This window comes from Diabrotica undecimpunctata, chromosome 8 (assembly GCF_040954645.1).
Source record: "Diabrotica undecimpunctata isolate CICGRU chromosome 8, icDiaUnde3, whole genome shotgun sequence".
Taxonomy (NCBI): Eukaryota; Metazoa; Arthropoda; class Insecta; order Coleoptera; family Chrysomelidae; genus Diabrotica; species Diabrotica undecimpunctata.
The window spans coordinates 10,531,006-10,553,771 of NC_092810.1; the positions used below are offsets into that span (position 1 = coordinate 10,531,006).

Consider the following 22,766-nt stretch of genomic DNA (forward strand, 5'->3'; position numbering starts at 1 on the left):
CTTTTTCTTGCCAGTCTGCTTTGGTGGTGGAAACGCATTAGCAGGTACATCCTCTGCTATTGGCTCCGTATTCCGCAAAGAAACAAAACGAACTCTTCTTAAAAACATTGCTGTTTATAATAACATAAAACTCTACAATTTAAGTATTTACTTAGGAGCTAACTCATCTAAAATGATAACAAACTCAACTAACACTCTGACGCAGTGGAACAGGGGTACAAGTGCACGTGTATCTCTTCTATTCCAAGCCCAAGCATAGTTGATTTGGAGGCTAAGTAATTTGTCGCTAGAAAGCAATACCTGTTAGACTTATTGCTTAGATCTCTTTACCTCCAAATATAATGAAAGATTACCAGTTCAGCGATGCAGTTTTCTCAATATTTACAAAAATGTCACATACCCCTTTACTTCTAGGGTCCTCTGTTAATACAACGTATTTTGAATATTAATGAATATGTCAGATCAAAACAATGGGTCCCTTTAATGTTTATAAGCAGGAATATTATTTTTGAATGAAATAAAAAAAGGAATTCTTGAAGATATAAAAAAATTTATTTTTAATTCACAGTAAATTATTTTTAATAACACCGCCACCTGTGAAGGCAACTTAATGATCTAATAATTCAATTATTCAAAATAAAGACAATCATTAATATACATTATTGGTAATTCAATATATCGAAGTACCTTTCTTTTTATGTACCTACTATCCATATCATCGTCACAAAATAATCATCTTACTAAGTATTATTAAAATAAATTAAAAACCCATAAATAATTACGTATATCTAAACTAAAACAAAACACCACACATAATTTTGTAAATATTTGAATCTAGAGGAACCTTTATACAGTACATTAAGTTTTAAATTAAATATACACACTATAAATGGCAACACTGCGCGCCGTCGACTTTCCACGAACCTCCGTTGCCCCGTCGCTAAAAATTTGTCATTATACAGTGGTTGTTTAAAGCGTTAAGGTTGATCTGCACCCCCAAAAAGACAAACTGTACATTCAAAAAATTTAAAAAAATTTGAGAAGGTATATGTGACAACTAGAAGTATTTTGACAAATTTTGAGCAAACTTCATGTTTTCGTTTTCGAAAAAACTCAAAAAAACTACTTTTTTCCAAGTATAAAGAGGGAAAACCAGACATACAATTTTGTTAATTTTCTTACAGCATAAAGATATAACCCTAAGAAATACTTATGAATTTTTTGAAAATTTTTGAATGTACAGTTTTATCACAGTGGGAAAAAATAATACGTTATGTTTAACAGCGTAGATCTTTAAATGTCTGTTTTTTTTTGAGAGGAGACCAATTCCTTGCGTCAATTCATAATATTGTTAAAAATTTTGTCACGCTCAAGCAATGTCGCCAGAAAAGTGACAGATTGGGATACTGTTCAGTCGTAGAAGGTTATATATTTGAATCATTTCTGTAGGGCATAAAGAATTATTTCTTATTTTATTAGGAATTATTTTTATTTTCAATAAGAGTATATTTTTTATTTTATATTTTTAAAAAAATGCGCTTTTATTTTTAATTGAACTGCAAAAAATTGTTCGCATTATTAAAAACCGATACAAATGCACCGCTTTATAATGGTCAGTGTATTTTTATCGAGTTTATATACTCTAAGAAATGAACCGGGCATACGAAATAAACAAAGCATCGAATTCGAATGACGGAGATGTATATCCCACCCGTCGTTACGTGCTACTATTAAATGATTTTCAATGATTTTCTGATTTCTGTCGTGCTGTTGGAGGAAATCGAGAATTACAATTACCTCGTACGAGGCAATGTCGCCGATTTTAGCGATTTATGTAGTGTACAATATCTAATCCAAAACTTTAAGTACTGTATGTAGTTTATGTTTCTATTTATAGATTTGAAGTGTCAAATAAAGTATCCGCAGATATACTGCATGGTATTACTACTATCTAAAGAAAACAGTTTCATAGATAAATTAAAATAATCTTTAACCGAATTATTGTAGGGTAGGTCAAATAGGAGATTATATAATTCTTTAACAAATTTAAAACATTTTTATTACTATGTATCAGGTGAAATAAGCAGCCCAAGAAGAGAAATGTGAACATATCTGTCCAGGGTAGCAATGCTACCTGACGCAGAGTTAAAAGAATGAATATGAATTACTTTTATAAAGTGGGGAGTGGCATAGTTAAATAAATGAATACATTAGTTCCATATTGTTATTAGAATTCACTCAGGTGCTAAATCTTCTTTGAGGCGCAAGTGAGGTTGGTAATCACTGTATTTTGACAAACAAAATTGCAGTACGGCGATAGCATGTCCATTTCTATACGTTCCTTGGTTCTTCTTCTTCATGTGCCGTCTTCTACCGAAGGTTGACGACCATCAAACGATAGGTTTCTCTGTTTTGTGCCGCATGTATTATGTTCGCAGCTTCTGGTATTTGAAACCATTCTCTCAAGTTTCTCAGCCAGGATTTCTTCTTTCTGTCCAAACCTCTTCTACCTTCAATCTTGCCTTCCACGATAAGCTGTAGCAGACTATACTTATCATTACGGAACACATGGCTCAGGTATGACGCTTTCCTCCTTTTAACAGTTATTAACAATTCCACCTCTTTACCCATTCGTCTTAATACCTCTGTATTGGTCACTCTGTCTGTCCAAGGTAGTCTCAGTATGCGTAGATTTCTAGAGCCGCTAACTTCTTTATAGTTGCTGCTGTTAACGTCCACCCTTCAACTCCGTAAAGTAGCGTAGAGAGTACGTAGCATTTCGTGGCGCGCCATCGGAGGTTAACGCTTAGGTGGCGGTTGCTTAAGAGCTTTCTCATTTTGATGAATTTGGATCTTGCTATTTCAATTCGGATCTTAATCTCTACGTCTAGGTCCTTGGTTAAGAATCAAAAATAAACAGGGTGAGTTTTTAATGCGACACCGGTCGGTAATTCCATTATGGTATAGAATGTCTAAAAAACTTATTTAGAAAAAATGTAGGCAACGATATTTTATATACTTGGAAAATATGTGGAATTCTGTAGGGTGAGTTTTTTTTTAAATGTAATATACCATATATAAAATAAATAATTGTTTGTGCATTACTTCTTTATATAGATGGTGTTTATATGGTTGCTATGCCACTTAGTTATTAATCACCCTGTAGAATTCGACATATTTTCCAAGTATGGAGAATATCATTGCCTACATTTTTTCTAAATAAGTGGAGAGGGAGAAAGTTCTCTTTTAACCATCAAATAGAAGAGCCTTATTTATTTTTGCCTTGCTGTTTCTGGGATTTAATACTAAATTATGATATTAAAGTCCAGAGAATTCGAAATATTCTTTCGTGTATCTATATATAACGTCCGGTTTATAGCGTCCTGCGCATTCCGGTTCCCAGTCTCCATTTACGTCTATCGACTCAGTCTTCTGGTCGTAGATCTCTCTCCGACATTGCCGTCTAGAATCCATGAAGCCGTGTAGTTTTCGGTCTTCCTCCTTTTTTTTCGTTCAGGTGGCTGTCAATCCAATATTACCTTTAGTAGGTGATTGTCTGTTATTCTCTGTAGCTTATGTAACTGTTGATGGAGTGCATCCCTTCTGTATTTTTTTACATTTTTTATATACCATAGACATATAATACAAATAGACAGCGCTGGAATATAGGCCCGTTCTCCTAAAACTGACGCAAAGCATGACCACGTGATCTAAATGACCAATGGGAAGGTCACGTGGTCGATAAACATGGTCCATTAGAAAGAGATGCAGGGATTGCTTTGCGTCAGTTTTCTCTGTCGTACTATAGGAACGGACCGGTATTGCAGCGCTTGATCTATTTGTTTTATATGTCTATGACTTCTAGAGTGTATTCTTAACCTAATCTAGCCTAGACTCCACGTTAGATGTATTTTTGAAAATAATTTAATTAGAGCTCTTCAAATTTGCGCTTATGCATAACTGTAACTCATCTACGTGTCTAAAATATTTACAGCTCGATATCACTTCTTGTAGTACCGGAAGTTGCCCTCAGTTTTGTTAATTTAATGGAACGCTCTGCATATTACTGTATTTTTAGATTTTACATAAAAGTTTGCAAACATTTTGCATAAGCTACGATTTTTTAGAAATTAATGTTTTTTCACAAAACAACATTTTGACAGACACAACTTTTTTTGTGAGAGTGGAAATCTTCTAAATACCGTACCAGGTGAATCGTACCGAGAGTGAGTTAGATTCAGAGTAGATAACGAATGAGGCGCGCGTGGCACGTCTTTCCAGACCGTTCAATCTCACGCGCAGCCTCCCATATCCTTTTTCTTATTTATCATTAATGCTATTGTAATTGTAATTGATCCACTCCTCTACATCCGGGATTGGCACCCTCGTAAACGTAGCATATCGTTCATTTTCTCATTCTTCTTGTCACATTCTTATCATTACCCTTCTTTCTTTTCCTGGCTATAGCTAAAGCTACAGTCGAGGCCCCCTATGTGCCCAGACGACCATTAACAACATATTACTTTGAATCATTTCTAATATTAATTTACATAATATGATCTATTATGCGTTCCACTCATCTGCTTATAGACCCCTATCTTCCATTGCACCCTTTACCTCTTGTCTCCACGATCTTCTTGGTCTTCCCTTTTTCCTGCAGTTGGTGGGGATCCACTGTAACCTTCTCTTTGGCCATCTTTGATTATGTATCCTTTCGACAAGGCTATACCATTTCAGCCTTTTTCATTATATAACAGTAACATTCTATAACAGTTTTTAATCAAAATTAATGAACGTAAACTCCCATTATTTATGATGATTCTTTTTTCAAACTTTCCTCATCAAAGAAGACTTCTTTTTTTTTCAATTAAACAATTCTGCAACAGTAAGTTTATTTCAGCTATTAATAAGGTGTTGTAGGAATTTTTGTGTTGTATTTTTCTGACAATGATTCTGTCAAAGCATTCCCAAGCTGAATGAACCGCCTATATAATATTTTATATATTGACCCAAATAAATATTAAATAACGATATACGAGTGGACGGTTTAAACTTGTTATCTTCTTCTTGAGTGCCGTCTCTCTATGGAGGTTGGCAATCATAATGGCTATTTTTATTTTTAAACTTGCTACTCTAAACAAATCAATCAATCTGCATTGATACCAATGACGTAGATTCTTCAGCCATGAGTTCTGCCTTCAGCCAACAGATCTTCTTCCTTCAATCTTTCCCTGTATTATGAGTCCCAAAATTTCATATTTTGGTCCCCTTATCACGTGGCCTAGGTATTCCAGTTTTCTGGTTTGTATAGTGGTGATCAGTTCTGTTTCTTTACCATCCCTCTCCAGTACTTCTCTATTTGTAATTCTATCAGTCCATGATATTTTTAATACTCTGCGGTATAACCAGAGTTCGAAAGACTCGATTCTTTTTAAATTGCATTTTTTTAATGTCCAAATCTTAGCTCCATATAATAATATTGAAAATATATAACAGCGAATGGTACGTAGTCTGATCTCCAAATTTAGATTTTTGCACGTTAGGAGTGGCTACATTCGTATAAATGCTGATCTGGCAATCTCTATTCGCCTATTTATTTCTGCAATCTGATCATTGGTTTCATTGATCAAAGTTCCCAAGTACTGATATTTTTCTACTTGTTCTATCACGTTACCATTGATTGTCAATAGGTGATGTAAATTTTGTGGTCTTTTTGTAATCAATATGTACTTCGTTTTTTTAGCGTTTATAGTAATTTCCATCTCAGCACTATTCATTCATAGGCTTTCGATAAGATGTTGTAGATCTTCTATACTCGTTGCTATGATCACAGTGTCTTCTGCATATCGTAAGTTGTTAATTAATTTCCCGTTAACGGTAACTCTCGCTTTGATATTATTGAGCCTGTTTTGGAAAATTTCTTCAGAATTAAACAAATTAAACAAAAGTGGCGATAAAACACATCCCTGTCTAACTCCTCTACAGATCTTCATTTCTTCTGAGTGTTGCCCATCAATTTGAACTATGGCACTTTGGTTCCAATATAATGTTTGCACTATATTTATGATTTTACTGTCAATGCGCTTGTTCATAAATATTGATATTAGTTTTTCATGTCTTACTTTATCGAAAGCTTTTTCGTAGTCAACAAAGCACAAGTGTAGATCAGCGTTTACATCCCGACATCGCTAAATCAATATGTTAATGGCAAATAGTCCTTCTCGATTACCAATTCCAGTTCAGAACCCGAACTGCGTCTGCTAATATCCTCCTCTAGCCTTTCGTATATTCTCTTATGTATTACTTTCAGCAGTAATTTTAAAGTATGACTCATGAGGCTCAGTGTTCGATAATCAGAGCACTCTTTTGCTGCTTGTTTTTTAGGGATGGTTATAAACCTGACCTGGTTATATAGCTGACTTCAGCTACTCTTGTGGTATTATTCCCGTATCGTACACCGTGTTGAATACATTTGCCAATACTTCCAAGTTATCCTCTTCCACTAGTTTAAACAGTTCTACTGGTATTTCATCTAATCCAGCTGCCTTACTGTCTTTAGAATTTTTGATAGCATATTTGATTTCATCTATCGTGATTTTCTGTCTCTCTAAAGGATTTAATTCTTGTATTTTCTGCATTTCACCTGTTTCATCTTGGAAAAGTTCTTTAACGTACTCGTCCCATCGTCTTAATTTCTCTGGTAAATCTATTAGTAGTACTCCCTTTGTCTTTTATGTGTCCCTGCTGTCTATTTCGACCCATTCCAGTCACTTCTCTTATTTTTTGTGCATATTTCTCATATCATATTTTGTTTCTAGTTCTTCAATCTCTTTAGGTACATTGTTTCATCAAATAGATTTCCTTAGCTGTTTTGATTTTTTCCTTAATTTGTTATAGTACCTTATAAAAACATGTCCAACAGTTTACTTAACATATAAAAATCCAATAATGTAAAGGGTGTTCCATTAAAAGTTACGTGAACCGTTATGTTAATATACCCTTCATTTTCATATCCCGACAAAGTTGTTGTGTACTATATTTTGTGTAGTATTAGAAGAGGTAATTAGTCGAAGACATTCATTAAGAGTATTTGATTGTCCAGTCATCAAATAACACCCATTTTAAACGGATTTTCTTTACTCACTTCACTATTCTTTAGCCATCGTTACGCTATGAAGTATTTCTATCCTTTTTCTTTTTAGGGGTAATACCAGAAACGTACATAAGCTATTTTTACGAATTAGAGGAACTAATTTGTTATACCTGGTACAATAGTCATTTTATTTTCGACCGATAGTTTAATATTTGATGTTTTGTGATTTTTTCTACTTATTCAAGTACCTATATCATTATATTAATACATTCCGTAATAAACATTCTGAAATTGTATATTGACATTTTCAAAAGCATTGTATGAAAAATGTATAATGAATAAATATTAAATATGATAAAATAAATATTATATTATAAACTACAGTGTTTTATTCTACACTTTGTCTAGCTTTTATGCCTATTTATTTTCCTAAACATTTTTTTATTTAAAACACAAAAATTATCAACCGCCAGGGTTGTTAATGGATATAACAAACAAAAGAAATATTGTGGCGTGTTTAAATAAAACAAGCGGTTGTTTTATGATCCTTAAATGGAAATTTAAGGATCCCAGTTAACGGAGTATTATCCGACAACTATATCACTGAAAATGGTGTACCCCAAGGTTCTACTTTGAGTTTTACCCTCTTTCTAGTAGCCATCAATGATATTTGCTCCCATATAAAATCTCCCGTTAAATTTGCCCTATACGCAGACGACTTATTGTATACTGTCAAGAAAAATCCACAGCTGCAACCTCATCTTTATTACAAAATTCTGTCAAGACTACATAGTCCGAGAAAACTAGCTTTAGGTTTTGTTCCAATAAATCCAAAATAATTAAGTTCACCAGGAGATACAACAGCGCAGAAATACCCAAAATAACAATAAACGGAGTAAATTTGGAGTTAATTGATTATTACAGTTTTATTTATTGTTAAGTTTTTAGGACTAACTGTCGATAACAAACTCACTTGGCGTCGTCATATCGACGAAATACAAGGCAATTGTTTAGGCAGAATGAATTTGTTAAAGACATTGTCCCACTATCAATAGGGTGCCGATGAAAGTGTACTATTCAAAATATATCGAGCTATAATCCAATCCAAATTAGACTATGGTTGTATAGTTCACTTGTCTGCATCCAATAGTTAATTACAATCGGTAAAGTCTGTTCACAACACTGCTCTCTGAATATGCTTAGGAGCATTTCGATCCAGTCCCGCTGAAAGTATCTATTGTGAATCTCATGAACTCCCTCTTTACCTTCGAAGGCATCAAGGCAGCAACTACTTCTATCTTATGCTAGCAGAATTTAATCAAATCCGATTAACCCTCTATTTAATCCTCTGATTTTGACTAAACTGGGACTCGTAAACTCGACCAGATGTATACTTTCAATCCCACAGATCCTACAACCCTTGTACCAAGACACAAAATTATCTCGAACACTTGCATCTATAAAATCAGAATCCCTGCCAAGGGGTACCTTTTATAAACACTTCCCTGTGTAAATTTAATAAGCAACAAACAAATAATATCATTTTTCGACATTCTTTCAAAAGCTTTGAAGAATATTGTGAATATATCTCACTATGATAAGGTGATTTATACCGATGCATCCAGAAACGTAGATGAAGTTTGCTGATTTGTCACTACAGTTGATACAGTATCAGGACAATACCGAATATCCAACGAATGTAGCGTGTTTTCAGGAAAACTCTTCAGAATTTCAAAAGCTCTCGAGTTCCCTTTTGACAAGCATCAAAATGTAGCTCTGTGCACCGATTCCTTATCCGCATTTCATTCGTTAGAAAATATTTTCAATCAAGATCACCTAGTGCAAAAAATACTAGAATCGATCCATCTCCACACTCCAATATAGGTGCCTTCTCATATCGGCATCCAAGGAAATGAGATGGATTACAGCGCTGCAAAGAAGCCTCTACATCCAACTAACCCACCTACAACATACAGCTCCAAGAAGATATAAAATCAAAATTCAAAAGAACTATCCAAGGCAAGTGGCAGGAACTGCGGATCACCAAAGACACAAAGCTCAGAGAAATACAACCTAATGTTAACAGCTATTTATTCCTATCATCCCTGAATAGAAAAGAGAAGATAGCGATACGAAGATTGAGGATAGGACACACACGTTTGACACACGGTCATCTTATGTCCTCTACAGACCAACAGTTATGCTCCCACTGCAACCATATTCCTATTACAGTCAAGCACATCCTCACAGAATGTCAACACTACCAGGCCACTCGCATTGCCAACAATATAACCCACAGTTGAAAAGAACTTCTGAACCGACTCAAGATCCTAATGGACTTCTTAAAGACTAAACAGTTGTTTGACAAAATATAATTTACATAATATTGTTATACTTTCCTATTGTAAACCCTGTATCATAACTCTGTAAGTACTATTGTAAATCTTTGCCCCCGTGTCAATGACCAAAGATGTCGAAACACGTTAATTCGATATAAAAAATAATAATAATAAAAGGGAAGTGGGAAGTGGAAAGGTAAAACGTCCATTGTAATATTAGCCATGTTCTAATTCTTATAACTAACGTAAGTTTGGCTTACGTTAAAGATAAAGCGTAAAAATAATAAATATATTTAATGTTTAACAGTTTATTTTGAATAATAAAATTCACTGTATATTTTTACAAATTGATTAGTTAAAATAACAAATGGATCATATATGTTGTAAGACATATATTACAACGATCACAACATTGTACCGACTATAATATAACAAACAGTCTTTACAGCGTCATTCGTTCTTCTACTTTTTCATCGTCATCTACTACAGACTGCTTCGAAGACTCATCGCTTTCTATAAATACCTCGTGATTGACTTTAAGCTTCTCTGAAGAGTACGGCGTCCATAAAAGACACCTAAAATTATTAAAAACACAAATAAACACAATGTAAAATTTATATGAACTAAAGCGATGAAAAACAATTCATCTGGACACAATCAAGTAAAGTAACAGCCTTGCTGATATCTTAGAATAGTAGTGTACAGAAAATATTTACTATTCAAGATAATAAATTAGTCAAAAGATGGAAAAAGTTTGAAGGGTGTAAACAATTTTAATTCCTAGCTAAATGCTTTCGATTTACAAAGCCATCTTCAGAGCTATGCCACAATACAAAAACAATGTAAATTACTAATTTTAATTTGACAACGATTGACTTACGTCAAATATTAGTGTAATCTAATTTATTAAATATATAAGAACATTATACCTGGTAATAAAAGAACCGCTCCTTTTTGGTTTCATTGTGTAAACATCTCTTATTAGTGCTGCAAAATTTTCTTCCAGTTGTTTAGGATCCATGGTTAACTGAAATATTTTAGGAAAATTAAAATCTACACTTAATTCACATTCACTTAATCTGTATTTAAGATGTGTTTTTATTTGATGAGTGTCAGATCAGTAGGTTATGATTACGGTCACGGGGCTCTAGGCACAATGTATGGAGTATGGAGACTCTTTGTCAGTTGTCACTACTGGTCAACGTTTGTTAGAACATGAATTCTTGGAGACTTTGTTAAAAAGTATGTTTAACTAAATGTATTTAACTCAAAAAAATAAAAAAGGAATGCATGGGTATGGACATATACGACATTCTGATGCACTAAATAAAATAAAAGAAGTAATTATGTCAAGTAGTGTGCTTGCCAATTTCAATGAGAAGTTACCAACTGTGATACAGACTGACAGTAGTAGTAATGGCTTGGGGTGTTGTCTCTTACAGAATAACAGACCAGGAGCATTTGCATCTAGGGCGCTAACGACAGCAGAGTCAAATATGAGTCAAATTGAAAAGGAGTTCTTGGCAATCCTATATGCATGCAATAAATTTCACAATTTTATCTACGGAAGGAAAGTGCAAATTGATTCTGACCATAAGCCTTTGGAGGCATTAATGCATAAAGGCATTGCGGACATAATGTCGCCGAGATTACAAAGGATTAGGGTAAGATTATCTAAATATGACATAGATGTAAAATTTAAGCCAGGCAAGTTCATGCATGTGGCAGATTTATTATCGAGGAATTTTATAAAAGATGAAGTGGATGATGATAAATTTATTACAGAAATAGTTCATACTATTAACATGACTGATGAGAAGAGAGAACAATTTAGGACTGAAGTGGATGCTGATGAGGATCTGAAACTAGTAAAGAAATATTGTATACAAGGGTGGCCCAAAACCTTGTCAAGAGTAAGTGATTCAATTAGGTATTATTATTATATAAGAAATGAACTATATTTACTTGACGGACTAATATTTTACAAAGACAGAGTTATAGTCCCAAAAATATTGAGAGAGAGCATGCTAAGATTATTGCATTCGAGTCATTTTGGCATTCAGAAAACCAAACAGAGAGCAAGACAGATATTACATTGGCCACAAATGAACAAAAGTATAGAAGACTGGGTAAGAAATTGTAGCAAGTGTGAGATATTTAAAAGTCATAATGCTAAAGAACCACTATTACTTAAAGAGTTGCCTCAAGCACCTTTTGAAAAGGTAGCAAGTGATATATTAGATTATGGTGGACAGTCATATCTAGTTCTGATCGATTATTTTTCTAAATGGCTCGATATAGTGAAAATTAATTCAAAAACTTCTCAGGTGGTCATCAAGGAGTTAAAGAAATTTTTTTCAACGCACGGAATACCCTCTTCTTCTTCTTCAAGTGCCCTGTCCGTTGCGAACGTTGGCTATTAACATGGCAATTCTGATCTTGTTTGCGGCGCTTCTGAATAGTTCGACCGATGTGAGCCCGAACCACTTCCTCAGATTTTGAAGCCACGAGTGTCTTCTCCTGCCTGGCCCTCGCTTACTGTCTATTTTTCATCAGATAACATGCCTTATAATTCATGGCATTGTCACCAATTTGCTAAAGACTGGGATTTTCGGTTTGTAATGTCCAGTCCCCGCTATCCACGGTCTAATGGACAGGTAGAACGAGCCGTTCAAATTGCAAAAAACATGCTTAGAAAGTGTGACGACTTAGATATGGCGCTCCTGGAGTATCGCAATACTCCAATAAATGGAACAGATAAAACACCGGCCCAATTAGTGACTAACAGGGTTCTTAGATCGAAGCTACCATCAAATAAAAAGCACAAAGACATAAATCTAAAGGAAGAGTGGGAGAAACTAGAGGCAAAAAGAAACGAATATAAAAATTATTATGATAGAAACACCAAGGTAAGAAGAGAAATAGTGCCAGGAGAGAATGTAGGTGTCAGAGAGGGTAGAGAATGGAGACCAGGTAAAATTCTGGAAAAAGTAGATGAGGCACCCAGATCTTATTTAGTGCAGAAATAAAATGGGGAAGTGGTCAGGCGAAACAGTTATCACTTGAGGCCTTCCCTAGTTAAAGCGAAAATTAAGAAGAATACTGATTTTGCACATAATGATAGATCATAAAACTCCTCATCTGGGAATCAGAGTTGTGGAGTAGAGGAACCTTCAACCTCCCACATGAATGCTGAAAATAGAACTAGTGCTAGACTCAAAAGAGCTCCAGTGCGTTTTAAGGACTATCAAATGTAAGCGGAAAGATGTCATATCAGTAGGTTATGATTACGGTCACGGGGCTCTAGGCACAATGTATGGAGACTCTTTGTCAGTTGTCACTACTGATCAACGTTTGTTAGAACATGAATTCTTGGAGACTTTGTTAAAAAGTATGTTTAAATAAATGTATTAAACTCAATGAAATATTATTACTATGAGTAAACTATTTTTCTTTTCACTTAAAATAGTGTATTATTTTGAAAGATCCTTGCCAAAACATAATAGGCTATATTTCCAAAATTGGTCTAGAAGGCCAACTGATTAAAATTTTCATATAAAATAGTAAGCTTGTGCAACGTACATACAATGATTGACTACATCAGCATGCTATGCACCATATAGGTACACACTTTTCCATTGGCAAATAGTGCTGTCTATCAATATGGTTCACAAATACATAATGGCAAACAGTACTAAATCAGCTTAGCAGTCAACCTGTTAAACTAACTCATCATCATCATCATCCAGCCTCAAGAGTCCACTGCTGAACATAGGCCTCTTCCTCGTGTTTCCAACCCCGTCTATCTTGCGCTGCTCTTATCCAGTTTTTATTGAGTCTTCTTAAATCGTCAGTCCATCTTGTAGGTGGTCGACCGACGCTTCTCTTGTCTTCCCTTGGCCTCCATTCCAATAACCTGTGTGTCTATCGCCCATCTGTCATTCTGGCTATGTGTCCTGCCCATCTCCATTTTAGTCTGGCTATCTTCTCGATGATGTCAGTCACTCCGGTTCTTCTCCTGATGTCTTCGTTGGTTATTCTGTCTCGCAGAGTTATTCCTAACATGGACTGCTCCATTCTTCTCTGCGTGACTCTCAGTTTGGTAGCTGCTGCTTTTGTTAAGGTAAGTGTTTCTGCTCCGTACGTCAAGACTGGGAGGACGCACTGATCAAATACCTTTCTCTTTACGCATGTGGGCAGCTCACTTTTAAAAGTTTCTCTCAGTTTTCCAAATGCTGCCCACCCAAGGCCGATTCTTCTCTTCAGTTCATGAGTCTGGTTATCCCTGCCAATCATAATTTCATGTCCCAGGTATTTATATCTATCTAACAGTTATTATAGTGTAATTTACATCTAATCAGTTATTATAGTTAGTTTAAACTAACTATAATAACTGATCTGGTAGATACAATAAATAAAATAAAAAAAGTCATATGAGTAGATAACTTACTGATCCAATAACTGTCTGAACTGAACCATAATCTTTCTCGTATTCATCCTTAGCAGCTGTGTAATTAATACCATATAGAAACTTTTCCACTGCACTTCCGAGATTAACATCCAAACTACCACTTTTCGGATTAGGAAACCTCTTCTTCAGCAAACCTCTCAGAACCACCATTTCCGGAAGAATTTCAGGATGGGCAACTATATATTTGAAGTCATTAAGATTGAGTTCCCCCACTTGAATTTTCTTGATCATGTCAACGCCGCCGACTAGCTGGGCGCCAGCATCAATGGCAAGTTTTTGTATTTCCTGGGTTTTGGCGAAAGCAGCTACAGACGGGATTTGTCCTTGGTCGAACCGGTGGGGAATTGCAACAGTTCGTGTAAAATTATCTAGCAATCGAGTCTGAAAGACAGAAAATGTATGTGTTTATATTATTAGACAAGTATATGTAAAATGTATATTTATAAGAGACCTTAATTAAGAGAAAGGATTTTAACAAAATAGTAGGTCCATGTGGAGAAAATGTATTGAATGAGAATGGAACAAGACTGATTGACCTATGTGACCAGTATTTGATAAGAATATGTAAGGATTTCTTTAGACATAAAAAGATACATAAATATACATATAAAAAAATCTGTAGGTGAATAACAATCGAAGATCTGTAGGTGAATAACAACTCAATAAAACAGACATATAATTATAAATACTTAGGGGTAACAAATACAGGAACAAGAAAAATTAGAGAGAAATTTGCAGGTTATGTTGAGTTGAGATCTCAAGATGCCCTTACAATCACTAGTGGGTTTAAATAAAAAAAGTAAAATAAATGTTTATTTCTCCATTACTCAAGCCATACATTAAAACTTATGATCCATGATGCTAGAAAACTACCGGAAATACTTAATTTAATTGCAATGGTTAAGAATACAATATCTTTCTTTTATTAGTCATCAGCCGGCAGGAATTTGGTTCCTAATCTATCAAAAATCTGTAAGACCAGATGGTGTGAGAAATGCACTAGCATTAGAAAGTTTTCCAATTTTCCTCGAAGGTTTAATCATGATTGCTAAATACTCTGCGATTTTGAAACCTGTTATGACTAAAATCCTTACATCATCAAGAAGGATTGACAAGAAATTGAACAAATTTCTGATGGTTTACTTAAAAAATTACATGATATAAACAATGCAAAATCTGTCATGGAGATTTATGAGGTGGGTGATATCTCTGCAGAATTAGTTTTATGGTACAATCTTTGAAAAAAGAAGTATTTAGCAGGAGACAATTTAAAGAATATTTAAGTAACCGCACTTTTAAAGGCAGCTAAGATTTTTTCTCTGCAACAAGGCATGCACTTCTCATTTTAAGTGATTCCTCATCAACTTCAGTTACTGCTGAACAATCTTTCAGTAACTTTCAAAGGGTAAAGACCTGGCTCAAGGGTACAAAGTGAGAGGAGAGATTGCCTGGGTGTGTTTGATGAGAGTCCATCAGAAATTCATCACAGGAAATCAGGATTGGATTAAAACGAGAGTTCTTCTTCAAATCCAAGAAAAATGACATTACTATTATTAGTGATAAGATAAAGATATGTCAAATCCAAGAAAAATAATATTACAATTATTAGTGAAGAGACACATACTAGAGAAAAAGTAATTTTTTTTTTTTCAGGCAAATAATTGTAATAATTTGTTGATAAAGCTCTGCTATATAATTATTTTATATAATTTACCTAAAATTTTTATTTAATTCAACTTTTCCATGTTAAAATGCTACTACAAAGATGACTTGCCCCCGCACCTAGTTTTGATCCTGGCTATGCCCATGCTCTCTCAATATATAGGCATTCAGGAGGTGATATTCACGAGTTTTTGAAGCAGTTATATTATCTTATGCAAGTAAATCATAAGGATACATAATGTTTCTTCATAATTTTTATTCAACTTACCTTCTTTTCACCCTCCATATTTAATTCTACAGTGACATGTAAGTCTGTTTCAGGTCTATTATACATTTCAGGGTGATGAGTTTCTTTATGAGCTTTGACAGCCTCTTGGAAAGGATACACAACCCATTTGTAGTATTTACAAACAAACACATCATCTACTGGATCTCTCATTTGTGAATCATCAAATTTTAGTTTGGGCCTACTAGCTAAGAACCTACAAAATTCAGCAAGACGTTTTTAATTTGGATAATGTTGCTATAATAACTAACAGACTACTTACTGCTCTCTGTTTCTTTGATTGTGTGGTATAAATCCAACTTTTTGGATTTCCACTTTGACTTTAGCCTTCTTCTTACGATCTCTGGTACCTTTCCTGGCTGCATAGCACCTGGATTGTATTATATTTAAAGATTCAGGGGCTGATCTGATTACATTGTTTTGTAGAGTTTGAAAAACAGTAGACTGCAGGGTACCTAAAATAGAAATAATAGAAAAATTCACAATAACTCGACAACAAAGCTTAACAAGCAGCTCCAATCACAGAACAATAATATGTGCAATATGAATAAATTTAACCCAACTGACAAAAAATTATATAATTAGCATAGACCCTGAAAAGGAAAGACAGTGTGAATACTTTTAATAATAATAAGTGTGTAGAGTCTAGTAAGCTCATGACTTGATTAACCATTCTTCTCCTTTCCATTTTGGTTTTTTATAATTAGAGGTTTAAACAATATCCTTTCTTTTCATTATTTACCCCCTGATACGATTTCTTATATCTGTATTTTTGTAATCGTATTCAATTTCTTCCAATAGTCTTTCATATCGTATTTTCTTTTCTCTTAATATTTGTTTAGTTCTTTTTCATTGTTCAGTGTACTCACTTTCAGTATCTTTTGATCTTAATTTCAGTACTATTAGTCTTAATTTACTTCACTGCTCTCATTCTGTTGAACATTCATTATTGAATCATGTTTTCTTCCTTTTTTTTAATTTCATCCCAACCACTTTTGGCTGATTATACCATGCATCTCCTTTTGAATGCTTGTTCGTAATTTTTCTTTGAATACTTTTAAGGAATCATTAAAATAAAGAAAGGGTATACTAAGCAATGAAGATATAATCAAAGTACATAATACACATCATCAGAAGTAATATTCCATTTTTAAGATAAAGGAAAGATCAGGTCACAAAGACATTCACATGGAATGAATGCTACTATGAAAATACAATTGAAAAACGAAAAGAACATGAATTGAAGGATTGGACCTGTATCTCAATTAATACAAATCTAAAACTTATTAACTACTATTGTAAGATCGAAAAATTATCATTTTTTAGGACAAGATTAATAGGGTAGAAAGACATTCTATAAGACAAGTTACTGTATTATTTATAGTTAATTTAAATGTGTACAGTTCAACACAAATTTGAATATAGAATGATATGACTACTCACGTAAGGAGAGAAAATTCATGTTGTATATTACTATTATATATATTTTTATAAATTAATGAACATAATTAATAACACATTATTGTTGCCGTAACATAACCTCAAATCAGCTGCTTGCTTGACTATTTTGATTCTGTCTATAAAAGTAACTACGGTAACGCCAAAAATTCTTAATTGCCCTTTTCTCAAATTTTTAATTGGAAATCATCAGAATTAATATAATGATAAAATGTTTTGTCCTAAATTTGAATTTTATTTTATCTATTTATTGGTAGTATGTATTATAAAATAACTTGGACAAAATAATAAATAAAATAACGCAGCTAGGAATAATATCCACCCACTTTAACTTCTAGGTGATAGGCAACATTTAATACTTATTAAAAAATAATATTTTATACTTCGCAAAAAACTTAGCAAAAACTAATTTATTTTCTTTTACTGGGAGAGTTCCCGAGAGTTGGCTGTATAGGGGAAAGGGGGGGGGGAATAGTGGCCGCCTAAGCATTTTGGTTTATTTTTACTGCTACATAGCTTTAAAAATTATATTGTTAACGTAAATAAAACTTCAAACCTTAGTACTTCAAACTCTTTTTACGAAAAATTTTTAAATAGAACAAAAAAAAATTAAACAGTTTTTCAAGCTTCTGCTGGTAGCCATATTTACCCGCTGCCGAGGGGTAAAAGTGCCATTGCAGTGGCCACTGCAAATAAAATTTTGCCTTCGAGACTGGTACAGTCTTTGTGTGCCCATTGGCCGCAAATGCTGCATTGGATTCAGAGTTCTCTGTTTTTACCAAATTCGCCAGAAATTGTGCAAATATCTTCGTTAACGTCCCTATCACGGTCATCGTCATCATCCTCATCTTCAAATGATATATCTTCTGTGTTCTTATACAATTTCTTTTTGAAATTTTTCGGGGAGGACTGGACTGTTCGATGCCTATTTTTGGTTTGGTTTCTTTGCTGGCTTTATTTCTCATTTGCTCTTTCTTCTTCCGCTGTTTTTCTTCTAAAAGTAACTTCATTGGTGTTGATGTCATTATTTTGGAATGTTGCTTCCTGTTGCTTTTGTGGTTGGATCTTTTATTTCCAAATGAGCCATCTTTTGAGCATCCTGGTAGTGGAATTATATCAACAAAAGATACTTCAAACTTTTGGTCATGTGTCGAACTTTCTTTATTCCATTTAACTTCCTTATTCTTCTCCTTATCTAATCCACTTTTTTGCTCTTGGTCTAGTGCCTTTTCATTTTTTTTTCTTGTATGAATGATTCACCTGGAGTAGTCTTCATCGTTAAAATTTTCAGGGTTATATGGAAATATTCCTGTATTCTCAAAACCTTTAAAGGCTTTCACTGGTGTGGCTACGCGATCGTATGAATTTTTAAATATTTCAGCTATTTCAAATGTCGTGATACGCTCATGAAGATGACTTCGAAGATAATTGCCACATTCTATGGTATACGCTGATTTTAACGATGAGTAAAAAGCTACATCCAGCGGTTGGAGTCAATGCGATGTGTGCGGGGGTATAGTGAACATAATAATTCCTCGTTCTTTACAGAAATTATATGTCTCTAATGTACAGTGGCAACTGTGATTGTCGACGATTAACAAAACTTAATCCTCGTTTCTTCTCCAGCTGATTCTCCAAGGGAAAGTAAATGGTAAGAGAGGACCGGGAAGAAGACGCATTTCCTGGCTTCAAAATTTGCGAAAGTGGTATAACACGACTACCACTGAACTGTTCCGCGCTGCAATAAGCAAAGTGAAGATAGCCGTGATGATCGCCAACGTCCGGAACGGATAGGCACTTTAAGAAGAAGAATCCTCGTTTGAAGCTTTGAAGGTTTTACAATACTGTAAAAATGCTGGAGTCGTTCGAGAAATATTTGTTCATTTATCCACCCATTATCCGAGCAGCTGTAAACTGCACCAAGTGGCCCATTTTTCTTTAACTCTGGTTCCATCCTTTTGTGGGCATAAATAAACAAAGGTGGAACATATGTTCCTGATGCACTTATGCAGCACATAATGGTTGTTGTTTGACCTCTTTCTGCGCTTTTAATAAAGCCGACTCCCTTTTGTCCCTTTTCAGCAAGTATTTTTCCGGTGTTTTGAACGGTTGTTATGCCTGTCTCTTCTGCATTATATATTTTGGATGCCGAAAATTTATATTTATCTAATATGGAGTTTAAATTAGAGAAAAATAGGTTTACTTCAGTTTTGTTAAAAGCAGATATGCGGTTAATACTTGTCGCCTCCGGTTATCTTAATCGAATAATTGGATTTCTTTTAAGGAAGCCGTCAAGCCAGTCTCTTCCAGCAATTTCTTTTTCTTTGGAAAATGGATGATGTAAATTTTTTTCTTCAGCGTATTTATAGACACATTTTTTTATTTCTGTGGGAGTTATCCCATAAAAATGTTTTGATAACTTTATGACCTGCTTTATCAAAACTTCTTCTTCTTCTTTGGTAAACACAGAATTATGACCTAAAGAAGCAGCTGTTGTATCTTTCCGCTTTAGTCGTAGTTGAATTGTAGATCTGGGAATTGCAAAACTTCTTGCAACTTCACGGGCGCTTCTGCCATTATTTACTGCATTTATTGCTGCGCTAAGTTGCTCAGCATTCCATCGTGTTTTGTCACTTTTTCTCTTGTAAACTCGAGGCATCCGAAATATAAGAATTTATAAAGAAATACTCTGTATTATATAAATATAATTTGGGGGTAATAGTGGCCGGTCAGCATTACCTCCAGGTACGTGTCTATTATAACCCCAAAATACATATTTATACTGATCGACTCATTATCATTAATCACTTAAATTAGAGCAAGAACTTCTTATATAGTCTTAAACTACGTTAAAAATTTAACAAATGGATACCAATTATACAGCTAAATAAACTTAATTACATATTTCTACATACATTTAAAAATCTTGCACTAATGCGAAAGAATATAGACGCAAGTATGCGTCTTCCACATTGATAGGTATTCACCAGTAGTTTCCTCTGACAGTATTTTAAGTCAGCAATATATAAATTCTAATAAATTGTTATAAATGACATTTGAGAATGTCTCTACTCTCTACTACACTCGTTTGTCTTTCTTCTTGCACATGTATAAAAAGTAATCATCACCATTGGCTGGATGATCATGTTAAATCTTCGCTATTTCCCGCTTTGTGTTTCCCATTTTTTATTTTTAAAATTACATTATATTGTTCTGTTTGATTATTATAACTAAGCTTCGGTCTTCTCCTTGTTTCTATTTCCTACTACAAATTGTTTTGTTTTTTTTTTTTGGTCGATATTTCATCTTTTCCATCCTTTGTAGGTATCCCATCCACTGTAGTCGTACATTTTTTATGCATGTTATAACATCCGGATCCTGGTATGTTGTGTATACCTAATTCAAAATTATATCTTCTTCGCCAGACGCCATTTCTTTTAAGCCTTTGTAAGTATATTGTAATAAATGTGATTCCCGACTTTAACTCCTCTTATGATATTACTGCAATGTGACAGAATTTATCTCACCTTGTCATAATATAGTATAGGGGTGAAGGGGAATTCCGCGCAATAAAGTAACTAGTAAACTGTTACATATTGCGATAAACTGTGCAAGTTTAACATTAGAACAACAAAAAAAAACTATTAAACAAAGAGTGAAGTGTTGTAGCATTTCAAATCACTTTGTATGTATTAAAATACCGAAGAATATTTTCAATGTATTTCTATTTCCTATCGTATATATTGAAACACCGAAAAAGTATTTTCAATCGTTTTGTATCGCTGGAGTTGATAATAAATACATTTTAAAGTTTGTTTATATACCACAGATGCGTATTTCTTCGGTATTTCTTTAATCGAGATCCGCGTTAGGATATTTTCCTCGTTAAATAAACAGAATATGTTCGTTTATGTTTTGTTTATACCGAATTGGGTAAACGATTTTTAAAGAGAATGACATCACTCTCAGTGAGGCAGCTGTCAAAGGCAGTTGGTTTTGGTGTTAGTCCGAATTTTTCTTCTAATTTGTAATGTTTTTGCGTTTTTCGTCTTTTGTCATTGGAAAATGTGTAGTATAGTAGTAGTGTGGAGTTTAAGTGCAGTTAATGAAGTAGATTTGGAAGAGATTTTGAGGAGAGAACACGCGGCGTGGGTTATCTGAAGAAACCGGCAAATTTGTTGGCAGAAAAGTGAATTATACTCGAATATAATGTGTAAATTTTTGCAAGAGTAATCACTGTTTTTTTTTTTTCGTGCCGTCTCTCACCTAAGGGCTTTGAAGAACGGCGTTTCCAACAGCTTTAAAAGATACCCGCATGGTTCCGTTGCGCTTGAGTTTTTAAGAAGCCAAGTTTCAAAGGTTGCTTTCCAGTGTCCAGCTTCCACCCTCATTTTGTTTGTCCCAGGTCATTCCAGACTATTTTCGCAGTGCATTTGTTTGTGTTGCAGTGAATTTGAGTCCAGTTCCTACCTCAGAAATTTTAAAGGAAAAAATAACATTTAGTGAAATTCAGGTAATCTTTTTTTGTTGAACTTTTCATATAAAAATAAACAGTTTTTTATTTGTAACAATATAACATTTGTAAATTATAACCACATAAATTTTAATCTGTTTTGTTCAAAATTGTAAACCCTATTTTTCATTTCTAATTTTTTCCGTTACAGTGTACTTTCATGAATAATTGTGCGACTGCAATTATTTGACGTAAAGTTCAAATTTTATAGTTAAGTGTATTGTATTTTCTATAAATTATACATAGTTTTATATCATTTACATATAATTTTCATTGGTATATCTTTAATAAATAACAAGTATTTAATTTGGAACGACACAAAAACGTTTTAGGCAATTCCGCGTTACAGTAGTATTTTAAATTTCAGATGCCAAGAACTTACCATAGAAGAAGCAATAAATATCTATTAATAGTAGCAATAAAAGTTTTGCGATCTGGACGAAAAATTATGGAAGTTGGCCGAAGTTTTGGTTTACCAGAGCCGACATTACGAGATAATAAAAATAGTAAACCCAAAAAAAGAAAAGTTAGGCCGAAAGCCTTTATTTTCTAAAAAACATGAAGCAGCATTGACGGAGTACATTTTAAAATTATTATCCAAAATGTTTTTTGGTTTGGTTATCTTCAGATGAACTTTGGAGACTGGTGTCACTGGTGTTCATATTATTACTTAAAAAGCAACATGGTTCCCTGCTCGACTGGAACACGTGACGTGGTTATTGTCAGTTCAAACGACACAGACCAACTCGTTTGTCGTTTAAGAAGTAAGATTATTTTTTAATGAAACTATGATGAATAAATATAAATTTACTCAAGACTGTATTTATAACACTGATTAGACCGGTATTACCACTATACAAAAACCAGTAAAGATTTTGGGAGAAAAAAGCCAAAAACGAGTAGGTTCAGTGCCTTCTTAGGAAAGAGGTAAAACGGTCACTATT

At 33.9% G+C, this 22,766-nt stretch overlaps 1 protein-coding gene across 1 annotated transcript; it reads right to left on the bottom strand.

The window, feature by feature from the left end:
• Positions 1–9,724: 9,724 nt before the first annotated feature.
• Positions 9,725–17,450, bottom strand: LOC140447179 (large ribosomal subunit protein uL1-like). The gene is made up of 6 exons (XM_072539665.1): positions 17,295–17,450; positions 16,114–16,306; positions 15,834–16,047; positions 13,883–14,284; positions 10,362–10,459; positions 9,725–10,007 (listed from the first exon to the last, which is right to left on the bottom strand). The coding sequence occupies exons 1-6, from the start codon at positions 17,311–17,313 to the stop codon at positions 9,875–9,877; spliced, it is 1,059 nt and encodes a 352-aa protein (XP_072395766.1). The 5' UTR covers positions 17,314–17,450; the 3' UTR covers positions 9,725–9,874.
• Positions 17,451–22,766: the final 5,316 nt, after the last annotated feature.

Excerpts from the sequence above, each read along its gene's own strand:
- LOC140447179 (XM_072539665.1), bottom strand. Across the intron at positions 16,048-16,113 it reads AATCAAAGAAACAGAGAGCA|GTTCTTAGCTAGTAGGCCCA; the intron begins GTAAGTAGTCTG and ends TGAATTTTGTAG. Across the intron at positions 10,008-10,361 it reads AGCGGTTCTTTTATTACCAG|GTGTCTTTTATGGACGCCGT; the intron begins GTATAATGTTCT and ends TAATAATTTTAG.